The 23,598-nt window shown below is 40.7% G+C and overlaps 1 protein-coding gene across 1 annotated transcript in view; it reads left to right on the top strand.

The window, feature by feature from the left end:
- The first annotated feature begins 18,497 nt into the window (after positions 1–18,497).
- The window catches only part of VAT1L (vesicle amine transport 1 like), a 64,422-nt gene continuing 59,321 nt past the window's right edge, over positions 18,498–23,598 (top strand). Inside the window, exon 1 of the mRNA XM_050904208.1 lies at positions 18,498–18,803. Coding sequence (XP_050760165.1) covers positions 18,574–18,803 — 230 coding nt within the window. The 5' untranslated portion in view covers positions 18,498–18,573. The remainder of the gene's footprint in view (positions 18,804–23,598) is intronic.

Here is a 23,598-nt window from a genome sequence, read left to right as displayed (position 1 = left end):
TATGGGATAAGTAATGCTAGCACGACAGTAAAATGAGTGCAAAGGCTCGTATCAGAACAAGAAAATTACTGATATAAAATTAACTAAAAATAAGTGGCATGCAGTTTAATGTGAGTTGTTAGTCATTCTTTTAGTTATTGTGCAGTGATTCAGCATTTAACATTTTAATATTTTTGAGTACTTGAATAATCAGACTTTTGGTATTTAATGTTTATGTGAACATTTAATATTTATATATATTTGATATGTAAATTGGTATTTAACAATTATAACCATATAAAAATGAAAATTATTTTTAAAATGATATAGTATATGTACTAGTTTACAGCACTTCTGTGTGGGGAAAAAACATAAAATGTTCATTTCATTTCAAGAAGTTCAGTGTATGCTGCTCGGTTAAAATGCATGTCACTTGCATAGCTAGAGTTCATGCAGGGTTAAGGCAGTTATAGTTAGATGAGAATGTAAATATTCAAGAAAGGAGATTATTTATATTCAGCCTATGTCTAAATCATATATATCAAATAGAAAATCTGGAGATGTTTCTGTCTTTCCAGAAAAACCTCATGTGAGTGCTTACATGTCAATATGTATGTGATATACCTACAGTGATTCTTTTTTTTCAGCAGGTTGCCATAGCAATGCAGTTTTCACAACAGTACATGTTAAACCATCTCCAGTTAAAAAAAAAATAGTTGTAGTAGAAAGGGTCATTAGGTAATCCCTCTGTTTCTCTAACCTTATCTCTTCCCAAAACGTAATCTAAGAAATAAGGAAGACAGAAAAAGGAATCACACTTGTTTCTGATTCCTTGCAGAAGCTCTAATTCTGTAGTCAGAATGCTCACCTCGTGTATGGGATTCTGAGTTTCAACATAAATTTCTTTATGCTTTATGATGTTAATTAAATTTACTATACTGTATGGTTGCCTGTTACTTAGTACTTCAGATTTAGGGTAGATTTTGTTTGTTTTTCAAAATGAAAAGTACGTGTGCTAGGAAGGAAAACATCCAAGTAATAATGAAACACTAATGAAGAATAATCATCTTGTTTGTCAGAATCTGCTGCAGGGGGAAGACTGTTCACTGGCTAGCAATAGACTCATTATTTTGGGCACATTTACCTCTTCTCATCCTGAATTCTCTAATCCTTTAGACTGTCCAGTCATGACCATTTATTGACCCATGTCTGTCTTGATCTCCACTCTATTATAAAGTACATTTGGACATATATTGTATTAAAGATATACCCCTACAATTCATCCTGCAGCTGCTCCAGTGCTTGACTGCTAGCACAGCTGCTTTAAAATATGTGCATAGCTGTTCTTAATGCAGTGCTGGCATCCCCTTTTATGCCTATAGTAACATCCAGAACTACTGGCAACAAACAGGAACTGTTCTTCAGAGGAAAGCTAAATTTGTCTTGGAGCTCTGTGGTAGATCATAATGCTCCTCCAGAGCCCCGGTGAGAGTCAGATATCCAGTTGTTGAAATGAATACGAATAACTCCAGGCAAAGAGGTCTGTATATGTTTGAAGGATTAAGGATATAACGATGTAAATCTGTATTCAGGTGGATTTGTATATAGAAACAAACACTTGTAGAAAAGGGGTTGACAAACAAGACATTTAAATAGTGTTTATTTTATTCTCTATTTTAGAGAAAATTAATGAAACTATTTTATTTTTCTAATAATTTAATTGCTGCAGATCTGTAGTTGGCATAAATCACAGTAATTTCATTGACCTTAGCACAGTTGTGCCAAAGTACATACTCTGAGGCTTTAGTTTATACTGCATACCTACTTTAACTGATAATGTATATTATCTCAATTATATTTTATCTTGTATCTTCCAATTCATTATTTTATTTCTTAACATTTGCATTACAGGTGCTATCAATAGTTCTACTTAATAAAACAGTACTTTTAAAGAAGCCTAAGTTTGTTTAGAATATATTGTTAGTTTTTCTTAAAATATTAGGGCATAATTCTAAATCTAAGAGCAGCATCTTTTTAGATCACCTACGGTACTGATTCGCAGATATTTATGGGAAACAAACAATAAAATGGGAGTGCTATAGTTCATTGCCAGGTTTCATTGCTAAAAATGGAAGTCATACAGAATGCATTATTTGTGGATTTCAGCTATTAACTGTTAAATTAGAAATGCAGTAACTGATGAATTAGTAAGAGATGTAAATGAAGGTCCACCAATCCTTGTAAAACTGGGAATACTGTTAACAGAAAGAAAGTTGATGTTATACACCTGGCATCAAATTGTTCCTTACTTGAGGAAAAGAAAAAAGGTGTGTGCAGTGGATGGAGCACATTCTCTACCATCTTCAGGCTGAAAAGGGCTAAAAGGCAGCTGATCTGATTGAGACCTTTGTATCTGTGAGAGCCTGTTAACCTGGACAGAGCTCTAGAAGGCTGCAAAAAAAGACAGAAAAAATGAGATGATTTGGATGTAAGAGCACAAGAGTTCCGTGATTAAGAAACAGAATCTATCTGGTGAGGGGAAATAGCAAGGGGTTGCTCTAGCAGGGGCTATGGTCAGATCTTCCTTCCAGTAAGGGGAAAAGACCAAAGAATTAGAAAGGTGCCCAATGTCCAGGAAGTGATGGAGAGAAGGGACGAGCAGCCAGCATCCCAGCATACCGCCACGAGAGGGTGCCACCTCCCAGGTGCTTCAGAGCAAGCCTGGTTCAGCCGCCAGGCCAGCACAGGTAACCCTCAGGTAGCAACTGGTTAGAACTACCTTAGACTGGCTGTTGTGTTCTGTGAGGCAGCTAGATACAGGGTTATCCAAACAACATGATTTATAGCTATTTAGAATAGGACTATATTCGTATATCTCCTCAGCATCACATGATTGACTGCATATAACTTTCTGTTTTGCTCACATTATGACATCTGGAGCGATGGATTTACTAAATAATTCTCCTGGAATTTGTTCTAATGTGCTAGAAGTAACGATATTCTTCCGGTTCATTCAGACCGACTTTACGTCAATGGCTGAGCAACATGAAGATACACTATAAGCCTGGATTCATGCTTTTCTTCAAGACTGAATGAATAGCAGATCTCAAATATCCCTAGCCTGCCTTGTTCACTCTGTCTTACTAGTCCATTATATGGCTGTTTAGTGAAGCCATGCAAATTGATAATTGGTTTTCTTAAGCCCTAGTGCTCTGCTAGGAAAAATATTTCTCTCAAGTAGAAGGAAAAAATCTCTTTGGTCTGAGAACTGTCTTCCAAATATATTCCTGTTATTTGAAACTATAACACTGATTTTAATTATTAGAATTTGCTGTGGTATTTACTCTAGCTTTGACTAAAGATGACTGATTACCACACTCATTTACGTACTACATAAAACATTGCTCTGAATTTAAGAGCATCAGTCAAAATAAATGTTCCAGTAAAACTTTATTGAGTAGCGTTGTTAGTTAGATTCTTCCCAGATAGCCCAGATGAGGGCTGCTATCTAACATTGCTAATATGCCACATTTAGATATATCCTTGGGTCTTAACTGTCAGTGAGGAAGCTCTTTTATATCTGAACTGGTTATTCACAGATGTCCAAGCTGAAAAGTTTTAGGTGAGCATTTTTACCAGTTTATGTTGTGAGTGTAACATGAAGAAAAAGAAGTGAATTTAGAATTCAGAGAGACAAGCAGGGAGGGATGGAGGATGGTGAATGGGAACAAAAAGAGGGGAAAAAAGTTTCTTAGTTGCTTGAACTATTGATCCTATTTATTAATACCTACATTTGTGTCCAGAGGCCCTGCTTAAGATACAAGCGTCCTTCTGCTGAACAAAAGCATAGGAAAACTTTCTGCTCTTGAAGCTTGCTCATTAAGAAACGTTAATTTCAGAAAGTGTCTGGCATCAGGAGTTCCTCAGCTACATCCACAGAGGCAGAAATGCAGCTGTGTACGTTCTGTTGGCTATTTTGCACTTGGCAACTGCACAGCCTGCAGCTTGATTTCTGTAAATATTAAATATTTCACTTACTTATTAAACATTAAGGCTTATTAAGCAGGACAGACAGATGGTTCACAATTTTGTGTGGTGGGCAGTCATATGGTTCCTACAGATGTATTGCAGAGCTCAGGATATAAAGACGTTTCAGTCACATTTAGGCACTGTGAGTCAGACCTGCAGCTGGTGGAAATTAGTGCAGTTCCAGAGATACTGATGATTCGTCTACTGTGTGGAGTTGTCCATTAGAAAAGCAGGCATGGTAAATTCTAGCTCTATTCAGTACAAAAAATGTGCTTTGTTCAAAAGCTTGAAGAAGTTTTCCTTGCTTTCAATGAGACTGATCAGATAAATAGGACCAGAGCTCTTACTGAATTGGTAATCCAAATTTTCTCCCGGGTGCCTGTCAGCATAAGTCCTTTTACATTTGCACAGATGTCAGTGTCTTTCAGCCATCAGGGACTCAGAGTCCTGGGCTACCTTGCAAAGGCAGACAAAGCAGAGGAACTCCCAATTCCCTCTCACCAGCCTGGGCAGCAAAACTAAACTTTTCACAATTTCTCATAACATTTCTGAAATTCTTCAGAATAATCATCGGTCTTTTATTTCCACTCTATATAATTAAACCTTCTCTGGACTGAATTCCTTCAATTTGGCACTTTCTATTCACTTTCAGGTTTATGTGCCTGAGAACAACAGACTCTGAATCCTTAGGCTTCAAGCTTTCACAGTAGTACAAAAGGATGATGCACCTCAAGAACAGTCATAACATATGTCTATTCTCCTAAAGTGAGGGTTGTATCTTAAGTAAATGCTGACTTAGTTCATCCATCATTCTCTGCTTGAATCTGACAGCCCACAAATGTGATACTGAAATGTTATCCTTTAAGAATACACTATTTAAGCTTTATGTGGGGTTTTGGGGATGATTGTTGCTGGAGTTTTGAGGAAGGAGTTGGCACTTACTCTCTATCTATGTCTTTTTAAAGCAGGAAAAATATTAAAGGTAGGATTATTTCCTTTTTCTAATTTTTAAGAAATTATAATCAAAGCGATGCCAAGTAAACTCACAGAGCCAAACTGTTTAAAACTTTACTAGTTGAACCACTAGGGACTTGAGAGACAAAAATCTCTCTCAAAAAAAGTTAGTGTTTAATTTTAGGCATGAACTTATATCCCATTAGAAAAACACCAAAGCCAAAAAGGACAAAAGTAAGTGGCTTAAATGCTTTCCTGAATGAGATCCTATATTACATTCTTTACCATTTCCTATCAGACTCAATATTGGATAAAATTCACCCCAGTGTAAGCTGTTCTGTACAGAATAATGCAAACCAGACAAGGGCCACTTAAGTCTCTTCTTAAAATTCAAATATGGTTTCACTGAACATTTCCCTGGGCTAAATAGGACTTTGTGATAGATCTGATGCTTCTTTCAGGATCAAAAATCAGTCTGGGCACTACCACGATGTGACAGGGATGAAAATAACGATGATGGTGCTAACCGTTGAAGTCTATCAGGTGCTCTGTTAAGACTATGGCATGTACCTTTGTGCTTTGTTTTGTTATTTCTCGTCCATCTTCCTTCTGGTTTATGCCTTATTACCTGGGGTCTGTTTATTGCTGTTGTTAAGTCCCTCACAATATTTTCTGACAGATAAATATACAGTAGGTAAAAGATGGAACATAAAAATAGATGCTCTCAAACATTAAAAAAGCCATTTGTGCTAGATGATTGCAGGTGAATGTTATCTGTTCTTCATATTGCATTTAGGGCCTCAACCTGCAGTAACCTCAACAACTTTCTAATAAGGAACCTTTCTTTTTTATCTATTCTTTTCCTTGGTGCTTTGTGTTTTGAGGGAGGTATTGGAACAGTTATTCCTTTATGAAGCAACATTACATTCCTTTTGTAGTGAAGGCAATTAAAACTTAGTTGTGACCTGAGCATTCACTTAGATATGTCAATTATTCCAGAGCCCATAGATCTTTGGTGAGTGGAGCTATCTGAGTAACGTTGCTATGCTACATATTTCTAAAAGAGCATGCATTACCAAAACCTGCTGATTTAAAGACAACCTCAGGCTGGCTGTTGTATTTGATTGTGCTAGTTCTTTGTGTAAAAACAGATTTTATTGGCAAACAGGTGGTTTACTGTGTATTTATCCATAAACTGTCCTTTTTTCCTTTAATTATAGTAGAACTAGAAGCCAGTTCTGGAAAGGTGACCCAATCAGCCAACCTCAAGGGGAGAATGGGGAGGAGTGGGAGGAAGAGGAAGATGACAATGACTTGACCTGGATTTCTGCACTGTCAGAAGCAGCTACACTCCTGTAATGATTCCAGTTGAGGTGCTCAGAAGTGAGCGGTACTGCGTGGTACCTCATTTTCATCATTGCCTGGTTGGGAGGGGAGGAGGAGAGGCAAAGGGGTGGGGGACAGATTCATTTGCACATATACGCAAAATGCTTTGTGCTGAGGTGAAGACGATGCAGAGGACATGAGCTGCTGCTGCATACAGATATGTTTGTTTAGTTAACTGAGTTGTCATGACAACTACTTCATCTAAACTGCTACGGTGTATAGGTTGTCGTTGGCACCTGATGACTCTACACAAACCATTATACTTTCCAACAAAATCAGCAAACTCTGTTCAGTCTACTTAGAACTAGCGTTAAAGAATGTAGTTTTAATGGCAAAAAAAAAGGACTTGTTAATAGTAGGTCACCACAGCTTAATTTTAGTGAGTTCAGCTTCAGGCTGGAAGCACTCTTCTGGCTCCTCCAGAAGAGCTGGCATTTCATCTTCTAACCCACAAAATATGAAACAAAGGAGAATTATTCAGAACCTACAAAATAAGCCAATAAAGAATTGTAAGAGACTGATGATGCTCAGAAGAGCCTCTGAATATATAATGTAGGTGACTGACTGCTCAATGTTAAATACACTGTAACCTGAAGAAAAGATAGAGCAGTTTAAATTTGAGCCAAGAAATAAAATACTATCATTTTTCACATGAAGTGAATATGGTTTCATTTACAGGAAGCTAGGATTTGTTGTGATAATGCTTACCACTGAACAAAGTGCAACTGGAATATCCCTGTCCTAGTGCAATCTGGCAAGCATTCACAGCTAGAAATCCACGTTCCTTGGCACAACTGGCATGTCTGCAGTTAGAGTCTGGAGCTAGAGAGCACGCAAAAATGGGTGCTCATGGGGATGCTCCTCTTGTTAAGCTCAGAAGCAAAGTGGCACAAGTTATGGCAGTGATTTTCACTTTACAGTATCCTTGCCTTTGGGAGTGCACCTTACTGAGGCTCCTCCCCTTGAGTTTGAAATCTCAGTATTGATTGATGGGAAAGTATCTGGAAGGTAGAGGAAGAGCTGCAGCATCAGGCCCAGTCCTGGCTGAAGGGTACCTTTGTAACTGCAGAAAGGGGGAAAAATATTTAACAGCAGGAATCCCATACCTTTGCTTGTCCTCAGCTTGACACATAAGGTGACATATTTTGTGGATGAGGGTCTGTGGTACCGCATAGGAAATTAAAAGGTCTGGGAAAGAGATCATTCAGTGAAAAAGTATGAAAACTGTTCCTCTAAGTTCTTGTTGCATGGACATTTATTTTCCCGTAGTTGACACTCTGGGGCATTTTAAGCCCCAGTAATTCCATGGTGTGTCTCACAGTGTGGCCACGTAAGCGGCTGGGCCAGCCCAGCTGAGGAGGCAACACCTTGCAGCAGGTTGTGGGAATGAGCAGTGAGCAGCTGAACAAGGGGTAAGTGAGAATACCCTAAACTGCTGGAAACTTTGTCTTCATGAGTTGCAGCTTGATTTATAGTTAGTTAGTTAGTTTCTGACAGCTAATATTCCATAACTCTTTGTGGACTAATAATGTGCTCTTTGCCTACCCAGCTGTGAGGTACAATGTGTTGGGCTGGTTGAAAAAGAGGTTTACCTCACAGATTGGGTGATCTGTGGATGTGCAAAATCCATTACAGCAGCTCAGATGATAGGAAGTAACTCAGCAAGGCATGATATTGATCACAGGCATAAATCAATAAGAGGAGGACTGGAAGTTGTGACTTAGGGGTTGTTTTAAGCTCTGTCACTGATTAGCAGCATATGCATGTTGTGTAGGTTGTGATGATACAGGCGTCATGAACACACTAGATGGTGTATTACAAGATCTACTGCACAAGCACTTCCTTCTTAGATGGCACAATTCAAAGCAGAGAGCAATGATAAGGGGGAGTTACTGTCAGGATGTATCATTAAGCGTATCCTGTAATTCTGTCAAAGAGCATGTATGTTCAGGATAAGGATATGCTGCTATTAGGCTGGACTAACCCTCTCGGAATGGCTTCTTCCTGATGAAGGAATCTCCTGTTCTCCATTCTGGCAAAGAAACTCAGCTCCTGGCTGAGGTGCTTGAGCAGAAAAATCAGAGCCTGGCAGGAACCTATTCCTTCTGGGGCCACTCTGTCTCTTGCGCAGCAATGCTGTATGATGGGGCTAATGTACTGTCACTGTTTTTGACATTGACACGCCTATGTCACAGTTTCCCAATTAAAGGCCTCTTAATTTCCTCTTATTTTAATGATTAAAATGATCTCTTCCCTTTTAACTTCAGTTGTTCCACTTCTGATGTTGCTCCCCAGCAGCATGGGCTGTGATCACTGTAACTGTCCGTCAGAATCTTTGCTAAATTCTTGGCAGTTCCCTCCAAAATTTGACAAGACTTGGCTCTGTATTTTTATTTGAAGAGGGCTTTGGTCACAAAATTCACGGCTGCCTGGTCATCCAGGAAGCTTGCTGATAGGTGTTCTGTTCAATTGTTTCTGTATAACTTTTGAAGTCTCCTGCAGAGGTCAGTCTCCGTAGCCGTGAAGCTGGAACATCACTAAAGAAGTATTGTTCTGTGTCCCTGATGATTCTCGCCCACAGTACCCCAGATCACTGAACACTCATCCTGCTATTTAAAAGATTTCTTGCCTGTTTTAAAGGACTGTTTTATTTGGATAGGGCATGCATTTTCAAAAGTAACTCATGAACCTTTTTTGAACAGCTTCATATGGATTTCTCTTTTGGTGTGCTTGCTTCCTATGAAATTATACCAGATTCTTCTGCTTAGGTGTGTCTTTAGGGCACTGCCTTCTCTCTTCATTCCTTCATGTTCCTACCCACACTTCTCTCTCAAAATATAGCAAGTTCAACATCCCCCTCCCCTTGTTAAAATTTATTGCAAGAAGAGCCAAATTCTACAATGTTGACTTTCTGGAGTGCTGTTCATCTTTTCTGAACCTAGCTAATAATTGTGGATAGGTTCTTGCTCCTCTTTTAACTTGATTAACCCAACAGTAGCTTTATCTTTTCTAAACTGGAGAAATTAAACCCTTCAGTTAAAGACTTGAAAGTAGTTTAGGCCTCTTCCATTTTCCTACTAAGGAGGTGACTTCAAGGTGACTAGAGGTCTGGCATCTTATTGGAAAAATTGCTTTTTTCATAGTCTTTTGGGATTACACATGCCTGAGAATCCCACTGATTTCAAGGTCTCTGAGGAAACTTGGGTGACATTCAGCAGAAATAATTCTGATGCTGCAGCTTAACCAAGATAGTATTGGTATTTGGATCTGATTTAGTAACACAATCCCCCTTCTCCTCTACCTGAGAGTCCAGATACTAGTCAGCATCTCCACATTTAAAGACAGATGCTGACTGGTTACCTATCATGAAAGGACATTGCTTAGCTCATGGTTAAAATATCAAGCAGAAAAGTTTCTGTTTATTTTTCTTACACAACAAAAAAAAGGAAGAGCTTTTCTATTTGTATAGTGCAAAATACACATTCCCCTAGAAATCTCAATTTCCTTTCTCCTGACTTCACTCTCCATGTTAGCCCTTCCCGACTTTTATTTTTAACTGTAGATGTAGACTGCATTTTGAATTATTTCTTTAAAGAGTAAGGCAAATGCTAGCACTTGTGTAGTCCACCTTGTACTGTGATTTCACAAAGTGACTCTTGGCTGCATTCCAAACTCTTGCCTAAAATGATTTCCAATTTTAATTTAAATCATCTGATATATCGACCAGCTAGACTTTAGATATAAAATTATCTCAAAGTGAAGGGAATCAAACTGCATGCTCAGGAAGTAGTTGTGGCCCTTCCATTTTACCCTGAAAGAAAAAGATTTATCCAGAGTGCCCAAATTTTCTTGCCGTTTTTCTTAGGCTGGACAAAAGATCAAGCAAATGATTGTTTACATGGATATCTAATTGTGTTAGGTCATACAGGGAGATAGCTGGTATGATCTAAAGCTTCCACATAAAAGATCATTTTGTCAGGACTTTGAAGCCCTTTAACAATGTCTCAAAAAGACAGTAATTTTTGAAATGCACAGCAATCACAATCATGCAATGCGATTACGTCATGGTAGTAACCCCACTTTGACCCCTTAGTTGGGACTTCAAGGTCTAATGTCCACTGTGGCCAAGTTCTACAATTCATGTTTAAATACTTTCTCTGTATATTTATTCCTGGTAGTTCACAAGTTATCAAAATTAGAATCCATCTGCACAGTTTCTAGAGGGAGAAAAATATGAATGCTTCCCTTATGCAACAAGGTATGTTGTCTACCTTGAGTCTACAACCATGTCCTGCCCTGCTACTAAGATGTCTCCTACCACACAGACTTAGTACCAGTGAAAGAACTATGAAAAATCTGTATGGGCTCTTGACTCCTGACTTTTTTTCCCCCAGAAGTTCCAAATGCACTTATAAACTGTGGAGTCTATTGAACCAGATCTGATTTCTCAAAAGACTGGAGTAGTGAAGAATCATTTGTCTCGGTTGCAACTATGAAGGTTTGCTATGCAAGGTTTACATTAATTTTGTCTCCAGAAATCCCCTTTATCTAACAACTGATTATTATTGAAAAGCACAGCGGAAATTAAGCCAACACTTCTTCAAAGCTCCTAGGAAACAGAATGGCACAGTCAGTCCTCGTCTGTGGTAACACTGGTGTCAGCAAATGGTCCCATTTCAGACTACAATACTTGTTTTGCAGTTATCTTCCAGTACTGTGAAATACAGCTACAGATGCAATAAATAAGTCATAAAACTAGAACAGTTATTCTAGTGCTATTATAAATACTGGGTACAGTGCTGTTATCAATAGTATAAGCTTACCTAAAGTACTTCACTAGTATGCTTAACGGTAGTCTAAGGAACTACTTCTCCAGGTGGAAAAGGCATTAAGATTTTTCAGGCCTGTTTCCTAATTTATCAGTTTACCTGTTAAAATTACTATAAAAAGCAGACAGCTGTCTTTTTGGTTGTGTTGTGGGTTAACTCTGACAGGCAGATAAGCCCCACACAGCTGCTCGCTCTCTCCCCTGCATTGGGATGAGGGTGAGAATCGGAAGGGCAAAACTGAGACAACACATGGGTTGAGATAAAGACAGATTAACAAGTGAAGCAAAGCTTTGCGTGCAAGCAAAGCAAAATAAGGAATTTATTCACTACTTGCCAGGCAGGCAGATGTCTAGCCATTTCCAGGAAAGCAGGGCCTCAGCCATAACCCCAAATCTCCCCCCTCCCTCCTTCTTTCCTCCAGCTTATATTGCTCAGCACAATGTCATATGGTGTAGGATACCCCTTCCATCAGTTGGGGGCAGCTGTCCCAGCTGTGTCCCCTCCCAACTTCTTGTGCACCCCCAGCCTACTTGCTGCTGGGCCAGCGTGAGAAACAGAGGAGGCCTTGATGCTGTGTAAGCACTGCTCAGCAATAGCTAAAACATTGGTGTGTTATCATCAGCACTGTTGTGGTCACAAATCCAAAACATAGCATCATATAAGCTGCTGTAGAGAAAATTAGCTCCATCCCAGCAAAAAAGAATATAAGTTCTAAACCTTGCCTGCAAACTCATATGCTTTTATTCAGTGAAAATCCCTGTTTCTGCCAGCCCAAGTGAGATCTAACCTAGCAGCTTTGTAATGAACAGTTCCATTAGCATCTTAAGAGTGCTCAGAGTAAACCAATCTCCTAATAAGCTGGCGTTTATGTTTTTTGTTATGAGTATTTTTTTTTCTCCAGAGGGAGAGTAGAAGAGAATACAGCGGCACGCTCAGTTGGTTTATTAAAATCAATGAGTTAGAAAGCAATAACTAGCTATGGAACTGAGGAAGTGAGACCATTAATAGACCATGATAAAACACTCCATAGAAAACACAATTATGCTAAAGAGCATCCTGTTCCTTTCTTCAAAAGGCCTATCACAGAGGGCACAACCAGAGTGGTACCAAAAGCTGCATCAAGAATCTGTGGGGGAAAAGGAGAGTTCTTTGTATTGTAAACCCTACGGAAATTCCGTGCTGTGACAGAGCTCTCACAAGAGCTGTAAATTAGTATAATGCCTTCAAGTTTAAATTCAAGCTAGAAGCATTACTGCTTCTAGAGCAGCAACCTTTATGTCGCATGCTCTTGGACTGCAACTTCAGAAATATGCAAAACCGTGCTCAGCTTAGTAAACCTAAAAGCTTGCTTTCATTTCCTTGAGCAGATTCAGGAGCTACCTGTATTATACATATAAATACTTAACGAGAAAAAAACAACAGCCACAAAAAGGTAAAATAGCTTGGTAATTTGTAGAAGGTAACTTTGATCAAAAATACAATGCATTATTAGAAGTAATCAGTCTGGAAGATAACATTCACAGACAGATGTTCGTGATGATATTGTGCACTGTATTGTAACAGTGGACAGCAACTGGATATAACCAGTATAATAACTGGATATATCCAGTATAACAATTGGATATGCTTTTCAAACTTAGTATTGGTTGAATTCTCATTCTTCTGTACACTTCAGCTCTGTTGTAAAGTTCAGAGATGTTTTTTCACAAGCTTCTAACAAGGTACTCTGGATCCATAATTACTGAGACCAAATTGAGTCAAAATGCCAAGAGGGATTACTCTTTCTCAATGCCTGGAGTCACACAGAATGAATAAGTACATGAAGCATTGTGTGCATCCCCAAACATATAACAGTCCAATTACTGACCACAGTACTTTCAACAGGAGATTTAACATGTGCAATAATTTTTTACTTTTGCTATGAATTACCTTAAAGAACAAGGTATGAATAATGTCTTGAACCTGTTGGAATTCAGGGATGGCATTGTAATATCCTAAAAAAATCTAAGGGTACTTGCGCTTGCGCAGTACTACAAGTGAACTGTGTGTATTACTAGTTATTATTCATGAGGTAAACACGATTCACCTCAGCTTTACAAAGAGGGAAACAAGTCATAAAGAGTTGAAACGATGGAGTCAGGACAGCATAGTCAGTCTGCTTGTCTTGAGTGATGCTTTTAAGCAATGACAGTACTAACGTATGCATCTCCTGTAACTTTGCTCGTTGTGATTTACTATCCATCTCTGTATTTGTTTTCTGACCTTTTTTTCCTTCATTTCTCAGTTGAGTCCAAAAAGGAAACATACAGCTTCAATTTTACTATAAAAAATAATATAATAGTATTTTTTCCAGTGTAAAAAATACTCAGAGCTTTCAGAAAACACAACAGAAGTGTTAGAATATACAGACAGCAGGCGAAGATACTGAACAGTATTTTTTTTCATTATACCATGTATTCAGTTAGCCAAACAAATGGATAATATGGCTCTAAAAATAAATATATAAATGAAGCTTTGTTAAAAGGGCTTATTTTGGTCTGTCCATGTTTGTTGATGACTATCATCACCATGATATAAAGATTTCACAATTCATTTAAATTTTCCTAAATTGTATTATTTCTTGATCAACAATAATGTGATCCATTTATTTAATTTCTATTGTACCCATCACTGAATTAGCTGAGCACAATTTCCATACAAGACAAACGGTAAAGTAATGAAGGAACACAATAACTGAGCAGTCAACAGGATAAGTCATATTGGCATATATTGGCCTTGCCAAATCCTGTGTGAATGCTTTGATTTCTCTTCCTCTTTAATTTAAAACGCAACACATTTTCATTACTCCTGATGATTCTGAGGAGCTTTAAACTGCTTCTATACTGAAGGGAAATGTACAGTTCTTTTCAGTGACTATAAACAGAGAATTGCTTCATTGCTTCTATGATTCATACGTAGCTCCATCAGTAAGAGAAAGCCTCTGGCTAAGATAAAATAAAATAAAACAATTATCTCAATGTGAATTAACCTTAGGAAATAGAGGTCTCCTTTGTTTTTAAAAAGCCCAAACAAATAAATCTAGCATCCTATACTCTTAGAGATTCCTTTGGAAATGTCTTTCTTTGTTATATGCATTCTACACATGGATACAGGGGGGAAAAGCCACTAAAACCATTTTCCTATTGATAAGAGATGTTGTGGACTATAGGTTATAACAACATCTGAAATAGGTATTCTGAACATGCTCTCAAAACATAATACATAAGATGCATCTTCTGTCAAGCAATGTGGATGTTTTATAGCACACAAAGCTGTAGGGGGAAGATGTTGAATAAGATTGAAAAGTTAAGAGAGTCCTGAGGATTTGTTTTCTGTCCCTGCACTAAACAGAATTTTATAACAGGAGACTGTAAAGAAAACAATGTTTTGGAACTCAATGTACTAAAAGCTTCCCTGTTTATGCACTAAACCAGCCACAACATATATCAATATGATTTTACTAATGTGATGTATAAGTATTAGAAAAATACATAATTTAGCTTAAAAATATTTATAATACTTTATTCTCTAAGACAAAATGTGATTTGTGCCCCAGAGAAAATTAGTGAGATAAAAAATGCAATATTGTCCATTCTAACTGAGGGTTTGGTTTTGCCATTTATGTGTTACTTCCTTTGAGCAAAGTGATTAGCCATTATTCAGGGTCTTAAATGTTGTTCCTGCTAAGAAGAGAAACTGATACAATGACATCAAGTCCTTCTTGAACACAAACTTCATTGTTCTTCTTCCAAAAAACCCTGATACAAAGTACATAATAAGTATCTAATACAGGACAGTTCTTTTCCACAAAGATCCAAAGGTTGTTTTGTTTGGTTTTGTTTTTTTCATCTCTATACAGAATCAAACCTTGCATTTAACTCATCTACTTTAGTTTTTGATTGACCTTCCACATGGTCTCTGTTTCCAGTAACAACTTTGATTTCTTTGGCTATCTTACTCCAGAAGTATAGTAATACTACAATTAGATTTATCCTGAATGGCTGCTCCCCTCCATGAAATTCAGGCATGAACCCTCAAAACAATATCTGTGAAGAAGACTGTTTTGTCCCTGACAGAGTCATACATAGGTTCTTTTGCTGAACAAATGATTATGTTCTGAAAATAAAGGATCTGAATCAGGAAGAGATGTTGACTGTAACTGCCAGCATTTATCCACAAGTACACTGTTCCATTTCCCTTCTTTTCTACATAGCATTTTTAAAAATCACTATTGCAAAGAATAGATATCACCAACTTGACCAGCAGATAAAGATGGTGACCAAAGAACTCTTAATTCCCTTTTGTTCAGGTTCTCACAGTACGTTCATTAATACTGTCACTACTCGACTACACCCATCAAATCCAGTCCTATATTTTCACTGTTACAGGTCTAATCCACCAGCCACAGAAGTCAATGGAAAGCCCCCATTAGAATGTTTTTATTGAAGTCTTAAGTGATATGAATGGCCATCCCACAGCCTATTTCTAGAGTGGTTAAATTTACAGTCAACTGTCAGAATAAATCCTGCTTTTACATCTTAGTGTAAGCTTCTGTACTGCATCATCTAATATTCTTAAAGAAGTGGTTATGAATTAAATCAAAATAATGGAATCAGGATTATGCAAAAATATCTGCTACATGTTACCTCAGTTGCCACAACCGACATGTGCAAGTACTGGTTCTACCATAAGCAAGACATTATGTTTCTACAAAATGGCCATCCTTCAATCATTTTGACTTGCAAACAGTACATGGTTAAATCACGTAGGATAAATTACTTTTGGTTCAGGACCAAGGAGAAATAGAGATAGCTTTAAATCATTATGGGTAGGGTCAATCAGAAAACTCCCAAGTCATCAGCATAAAACAGGACTACAGTAGCAGACAAACCAATGCAAAACAAATGCAGTCTAAAGGTCCAGATTCACTGCTTTGGATGTTTCGGACCACTGGAGTGATGCGAGTGAGCTGCCTCACGGCCTCTTCATTATTGTGGATGTCACTTAGTTGACATATGCTATCTGCTTTACTTTCCCCACTCATTCTGCACTTTACCATTCATTTGAGTTAGAACTGTAATAAGATGCCAGCTGAGTGAATCATTTGGAGTCAAATGCATGTTATTCTTTATTCAGCCGCTGCCCGCCTGGTCGTGCATTCAAATGGCCAGATCTAAAGTGACAGAACTTTGTATTCCCTATTACAGCACTGAATTAGCCAAATATAGGGAACAGGGAAGGGAATATGCATGGTATTACCAGGGGAGAAAGGGAGTAAGAAAGCTTCCTGATGTTTAAAACAGTTAGATCCCTCCACAAGCTGTTACTTAGAACGAAGCGGATGACATCACTTTAATACGTCACACAGAAAATTCTCGATGGTGTTAATAAGCTGGTTTTGAATCTTTGTCCAAAACATATCTTAAGGACAACATAAGAGGTGTTTGAGGAATCAGACTTCACTTTTGATAAAATCTGTTTGAACTTCTTGAGATAGTGAAGCTAGTGAAGTTTCCCTGTGGCTAGTACTCCTCCTTTGCTCCTAACATGTATTTGTTCACTGCTTCATTTATGACGGGCTTAGATGACAAATTCACAGAAATGGGCTGTAAAAAATATTTGTCTGTAAACTTTTTACAGACTAGACAGAAAAAACCCAGAAGTGTACATACTAAGTACAAAGAAATATGACAATTCTATCCATTCCTCCACTATCTCACTTTGTTCATTGATGTGAATGAGAATGTTTTACCCCATTACTCATTATAGCTAAGACATTGCCAAGTTTTTTTGATTCCTCCAAGTACAATACACTGAATACGTAACCCAAGATAAAATCAATGCGTATTGTGAAATTAAGGAATATTGATGAACTCAGACTTCAATAAATCCACAGCCCAAAGAGACGGTGGTGCTAATCCCTACCATGAGTCAGAAAGGTCCTGAAACTTCTTAAGAAGAACTCAGTTGCTGCAGGGGGGTTGATAGAAGAACTGTGTCCACGAAGAGGTCTGCAGGAACGCTCGCTATACACACAGCACGCTGCAATGAATTTTGAAACTCCATAAATACATGTGTCATTTTAGGCACGTAAGAAGTGGATTTATTCAGACCGAGGGGCCATCAACAAACTGATGCAGGCATCTAATACTGAACTCAACAGACAAAATTTGGATGCCCATGGAACCACAACTAGCGATCCCCCCAAATCCACATTCAGCTGTCATAGGTGAGGCTGCAGGCACCCACCCTCATTAACACAGAGCTAAGTGGCTGATGCCTGAGCCTCGTTAGGGCCCCCAAACCAGGCCAGTCCCAGGAAGCTCCAGCTGGTGGATGTCTTACAGCACACCCTGTGCTCGCGTGAAAGGATTAAGCTCCCTGCTGAAACCAGCAAACGCTGGCATTGATCACCAGGAAGAGACCTGTTGTATAAAGGCTTAAACGTGCATTACAGCAGAGCTTCAAGCTTGGGTCTCTTGCTTGCAAGTGTGTCTGTCGGCCGTGAGGCAACTGCCCGCCTGTACGATTTTCCTGATGCTAAGAGTGTTCTCGTAGTTGGCCCCGAGAACAGCTTCAGGACAAGCAATGGGTAAGGAGTGACTTTGCACACCCAGTTCCCCAGCAATGATCAAGACCTGGGCACCTCAAGTGGAGATTTAAGCTGTGATGCCATTAGGCGTGGGGCACGGAGGGGATGAGGGTGTCGGAGGGAGGCCAATCCAATTAGACAACCTTTTGTCCGGCCCCAGCTTGCACACCAAGCTCCTCGGGGGCTTTGGGCTGTGCCCAAGCCTAAGATGAAAGTATCAGGGGGGTATTTTTTGGCTTTGCCTCACAGCGGTGTGGAAGCACCTCCAGCACCCGACCCCTGCTCCAGGGCTCCAACCTGCGGCTTCAGGCGCTTCGCTCCCGTTCGCGGGCCCAGCCGTGAGGAGAGGAGCCAGGCTGTCTCCTGAGGGCCGGCGGGCGGGCCGCCCGCAGCCTCGGCAGCCCCTCACTCAGGAGCGAGCGCGGGGCCCGCCCGAGGCCGCCTCAGGGGAACGCCCGCCCCGCCCGGCCGCCAGGTGCGATTTTCGGCACGGCGGCGGCCCCGGGCGTTCTCCTCACGACGCCGGCGGCGCCCTGCTCCCGCTCCGGCGGCCGGGCAAGGACACGGGACCCGCGAGGGGCGCCGCGGGGCCGCCTCCCGCCGCGCCGGGGCGGCGGATGGCGCTGCGCAGCTAGTCGGTGCATTGCGGCGGGCGGGCGGGCGGACCGCCGTGCCGCTCCGCGCCGCGCCCGCGGCCATTCCACACGGCGGCACCGCGCCTCGCAGAGGAGCAGCCGGCGGGAGCCGCGCCGCCGCAGCCCCGCCATGGCCAAGGAGGGAGCGCAGCGAGCGGAGGAGACGGAGCAGATGATCGAGAAGGAGGGCGGCAAGGAAGCCGCCGAGGGCAGCGCCGCCGGCAGCCTGCGGGCTGGGGACACGAAGGAGATGAGAGCCGTGGTGCTGTCCGCCTTCGGGGGGCTCAACAAGCTCCGCGTGTCCAAGAAAGCCATGCCGGAGCCGCAGGAGGGGGAGCTGAAGATCCGCGTCAAAGCCTGGTCCAGTATCGCCTCTCCTTCCCTCTGGGGGCGGCTGAGGGGCCGCAGCCCCGCGGGGGGCGGGCGGGGTGCGGGCCCCCCGCGGGCGGGCGGGAGGCCGGGGTCTCCCCCACGCACACCCGCGTCGCGCCGCCCGCCTCTCCCCGTTCTGGCGGCTTTGCCCTGCGGCGGGGCTTTCCTGGCCTCGGAGGGGGCCGGGGGCGGCGGGCGGAGGCTCCCGGCGGGCCGGGGTGCGGGTGTGAGTCCCGCAGCCTCCCCTCCCGCTGCCCGGGGCGGGCGGCTGTTGCACGAACGAACTTCCCTCACTTGTGGCTTCCCCCTCGGTGGGGAGCCCCGCTCCGAGCTGCCTCTGCAGCTTCCTGCCCCGCTGCCGCCGGCTGTTCCCCGAGGCAGCAGCTGGGAAAGCCACCCCGGGGTCAGGGCTGAGCTCGGAGTCGCTTGGTACAAGGCGGGCATGGAGTAAAACCGGGGGCTTGTGTGCTGTCAGCAGCAGCTAGAAGGAAAAAAAAAAACCTGTCGTTGATTTTCACGGTACCAGCAGGGAGAAATGGGGGAAAAAGCTGGCCAGCTGTGTTCAGGGTTTTGTTGTTTTCTTTCTGAAAATGTGGATGCCGGCTCGTGTGTGTTGCTCAGCACCGGTCCCTTTCCCTTCTGATACTAGCTGTTGGTTTTCTCCTGGGAATCACTTACTTCAATCATCATAATTTTTCTTCGGAGATGGTGTGACAGCGTAGCTGGAGCTGAGGGTAACTTACCAGTGTTTAATTCCTGTGCCCGGTTGACAAGTGGCTAGCAATCTGGTAGCATCCTGAAACGAGCTTTCCTAGAAGGCTAATTTTTTTTCCCAGACAATTGGAGCAGACTGTTCTTCCTAGATAGCTGGTTCTCAGTGCACATGTTCCTTCATGAAAACAGGATTATTTTTTTAAGTGACAGAAGCAACATTAGGATCTTATTACACAACTTGATGTGTACCAAAGACCAAATTAATTTCTCCTGGACGGGGATTTATCTTTTGTTGTCCTCCTCCGCTATGTGAAAACATGGTGCTTCCAGAAGATAAATTCCAAGGTGAAGGCCAAGTTGTTTATTTTAGAAGTAACTTGCATTAAAAATTATACTGCTCTTGGGCAGTGAGCTTGTTTTGAATGATGTATCTGGTGGATGTGCCTCAGATCTTGGAATATCCCAGTAGGTTAATGTAGCTGAATGTCTTGGCCTGTTCAGACACTGGGCTTTCCATCCTGTATTTAATGGGGATCACAAGTTTTGTGACCTATTTGAGTATTTCCCCCCCCCCCCCCGCCACCACAAGATGTTGCCCATGCAAAATGGTGATATCCGTCAATCTGAATGAGAACTAATAAATGAAGGGCTGAGATTTTTTTCATTCTCTTCCCCCCCCCCCCCCCGTCACAATGGGAAATGAAAGAAATTCCATGCTAGGTGAATATAAGAAATAATGGTAGCATAGTAGCTGCTGGGTAGCTCATTTTGCTGTCAAGCAGGGCTGTAATTCCATTTAAGAATAGGCTGTGTTGTTTTCTGAGGGATTTTTTTTTCAGCCACTGAGTTAACAAAAGTTAACATGCAAAACCTAAAATGTTCTGAGCACGTGGACGTATTCCTTTAAATGCCTGAGGGGTTTACAGCACTCTCCAGTACCTGTATGAATTCCACTTTCATCAAAGCAGTAGATATGTGTGTATCACAAATAGCAAGTTACCTGCAAAAGAACACTTGGCTGTAAAATAGAAACGGCCAGCTCTGCTACAACTGCAGTTGCTTTTCAGGGTTGCATTATCACTAGTGAACTGTGCGAGTTGCATGCTTGCTGTTTGACATCAGTAGACCCGCTCAACTGCTTCATAGTTACTGCCAGGTTGCACAATACCATGTGTGTTTTGGAAGCTTCCCTTTGTGCCAGAGGAGCCTGTAGGCTGTATAGCGTCTGCTCGTCATTCCTGGCTGGAAATGGCCATAGGGCTGAAATGTGATCAGGTCACCAAAGTGGGCTTCCAAACAAGGCAAAAATCAATTTGCCGATCTTCTTGACCCAAGTCTGTAAATACAGAAGATTGATCAGGATGATGATGGACTTGCAGTCTAGTCTGGGAGACTGAGTGAGAAAAATGTCTGTTGCCCAGTGTAGTATGCATATGTTAATGCATGCAGTGCTGAACATGCCAAAGATTGGCTGCTCTAGTAAGACACATTGATGACAAATAATGTTTTAGTTGAATCAGTTTTGCAGTTGACCATCATTATAGATGATGATTATTCTTCTCCACAAGTGGATGGAGAAAAATAATCTTTATTTTAAGAAGAATGTGTGCATGCCTAATAAATAGTCTATATCAGTAAAAAGTGCAAGTTCTATGTGGTCTCTGTATTCACTGGGGGATGAAACCAGTTGAATCATATGTATACACCAGTTAAATCGTATGTATACGTTTTGTGGTATGGTACTATAAATGTAGGAGACAGAGGATATGTTGCTATTAGCACTAAGCCAGCTGAATAATCCTTTTGAAGGTCTGGAATATCAATGATCCAATTGAAAATGTGTCAGCTGAGATGAGTCATGTGTTAGCCTCATTCAGTGACTAAGAAATGGAACAGCCATCAATGTCCAAGCTGAGTCACAGCTTCTGCATATTTCCTGAAATAATTTTTGATTGATAACGACGGAGCAGTTGAAATTGCTGTATTTGTTTGTATTGTAATTTGCAGTCTGCAGAACACTAGTATACATATTGTTTAAAAGATTAGACAAGTAGCTAGAACAAACCGAAGCAGTATTTCAGATAGGGTGTGTGAATAAGGAATGGTGTCCTGTAATTACTTCCCTTTATTTTTCTTTTCTCTGTTATAATTATTTCTTCCTTGTGCTACTATACATGTGCGTCATGAGGAATGAGGCAGAAGTGACCCTTCTGACTCTGTGAGTGTGAGATAACAGCACTTAAAAAACTGGTAGCAAATAAAAGAAAACCTAAGTATAGCACAGTAGCGGACAGTGTATCAATTTTGTTCTTAAAGGCAGTCATGTTCATATACTGTGAGTGTTTCTGGATAAAAAGCATGAGATCGGATCATTTTAAACCTTTTTTTTTTTTTTTTTTTTTTTAAAGATTGTCAGGCAATTTGCTGGCCAGGGGTAAGAGGAAGGATTTTAAGAATGTAAAACTCGGTGGTCCTCTTATTTGCTCTGTTGTATTTCATTAACTTCAGTAATTCATTTCAGTGGAGTCTTACAGTGAAATAAGAAAGAAATCAAAAGCAGCACCTCTCCAAACCAGAGAGTGAAGAATGGTCTGTGTGATTTGGTACTTTGCAATGGAGGCTATCAGGCATCCTTGAGTGCATGGGACAGAGCAAGGAGAACCAAGTTGACCATTGCTGGTCTGATGGTGAAAGAACAGCTTTCAATCTGCAGGACTTTCCACACTTAAAAAAAAGAAAATAAAAACGCAGCAAAGCTAAACCACAAGTATAGAAAATAATACTCAAGATCCTCAAAACTGGTGTTAAGGCAGAGCGTTGCAGACTTAAAGTCAGATTCAAAGATACTTCCATGTTTGATAAACTCTGCCTCCAGAGATGCACAGGTAATTCAGTCTATGCAGTTCACACCAATATCCCTGCCCTTTCACGGAAAGGTTCTTGCAGAACCCCTATGTCAATGTATTGATCTTGGTAATTCATATCCTTCCCTATCTTTATTTGCATCCAGCTCTTGATTTAGGACTAAAAACATACACCTGCAAGAAATTGTGCACTTTTTGTCACTGAATCGCTGTGCATTTACGCTTCTCCCTCTGCATATGCCCGCCCTTAAAGTTCAGGAGTCACTTTCTCTGGCTACACACCAGAACAGGCTATCCTGGTTTGTACTGATACAAGAAATAAATCGTGCTTATTCTCTAAAACCATCGCTCTTCATGAGACATATTTTCTTGTGATGTTCTGTGCAGCCAAACTTCCCTTTTTCTGTGTCTGCTGTAGGTTGAATCTCAGTGAAGGACTTGATAAGGTTCAGTGTCTCAGGGGTAATTACTAAACTAGCCATTCGTCTTTGGGCCCTCCAGGTTATTCAGTGGGGGGAAAAAAAAAAATGCTGGTTTTACCATACAACATCATTGTGCTTTCAGGTCTATTGGTGTTGATAAGGTTTGTTCAAATTTGGCAGGTAAAATAAAACAACTTATTTCTGTCCTTATTTGAAAGCGGAGAAGAATGGAAGCAAATGCATGTATGAGAGTAACAGGGATGTGACAACACATAGATATATAGGAGACTAAAGATGAAGTGAATGAAGAAGAAACTCTCTGGAAAGTGACTAGAAATTATTAGAAATGCTGATCAACACTCTCTGTTCCAGTTAGTAATGAAAATGATAAAAACATGTGACTTAGGTATTATGTACCTCATGTAGTGTTTTTTCTCTCCTTATCACACCTGTTCTAGTATCAAGTCTTGTAAGTTCATTGTAATAAAGATGAACTCTCTATCCTCAATAAAAGGCAGCAACATTAAATAAAATAAAGACAGATGGAAGAGAAACTGAGCTAGAACAGAACTGAATTGCTAGTATTATGTTGTTAGATGCAAAAATGAGTACGTACCCTTTCAAAAATTGTCTGACAAGTTATTTTGTAAGAAGGAATGTTTCTAGAAAGAGCTGCAATAATGTATTTGTAATCATATGTCATTATCAAATAGCTGTGGTCTTTGCCATATCCATCTGTCTGCTTGTTGCCTACTTGTTATGACATCATGGTGCGTGTGCCTA

This window comes from Gymnogyps californianus, chromosome 12, assembly GCF_018139145.2.
Source record: "Gymnogyps californianus isolate 813 chromosome 12, ASM1813914v2, whole genome shotgun sequence".
In the NCBI taxonomy this organism is placed as follows: domain Eukaryota; kingdom Metazoa; phylum Chordata; class Aves; order Accipitriformes; family Cathartidae; genus Gymnogyps; species Gymnogyps californianus.
This window is presented reverse-complemented; position numbering and strand designations above follow the sequence as displayed.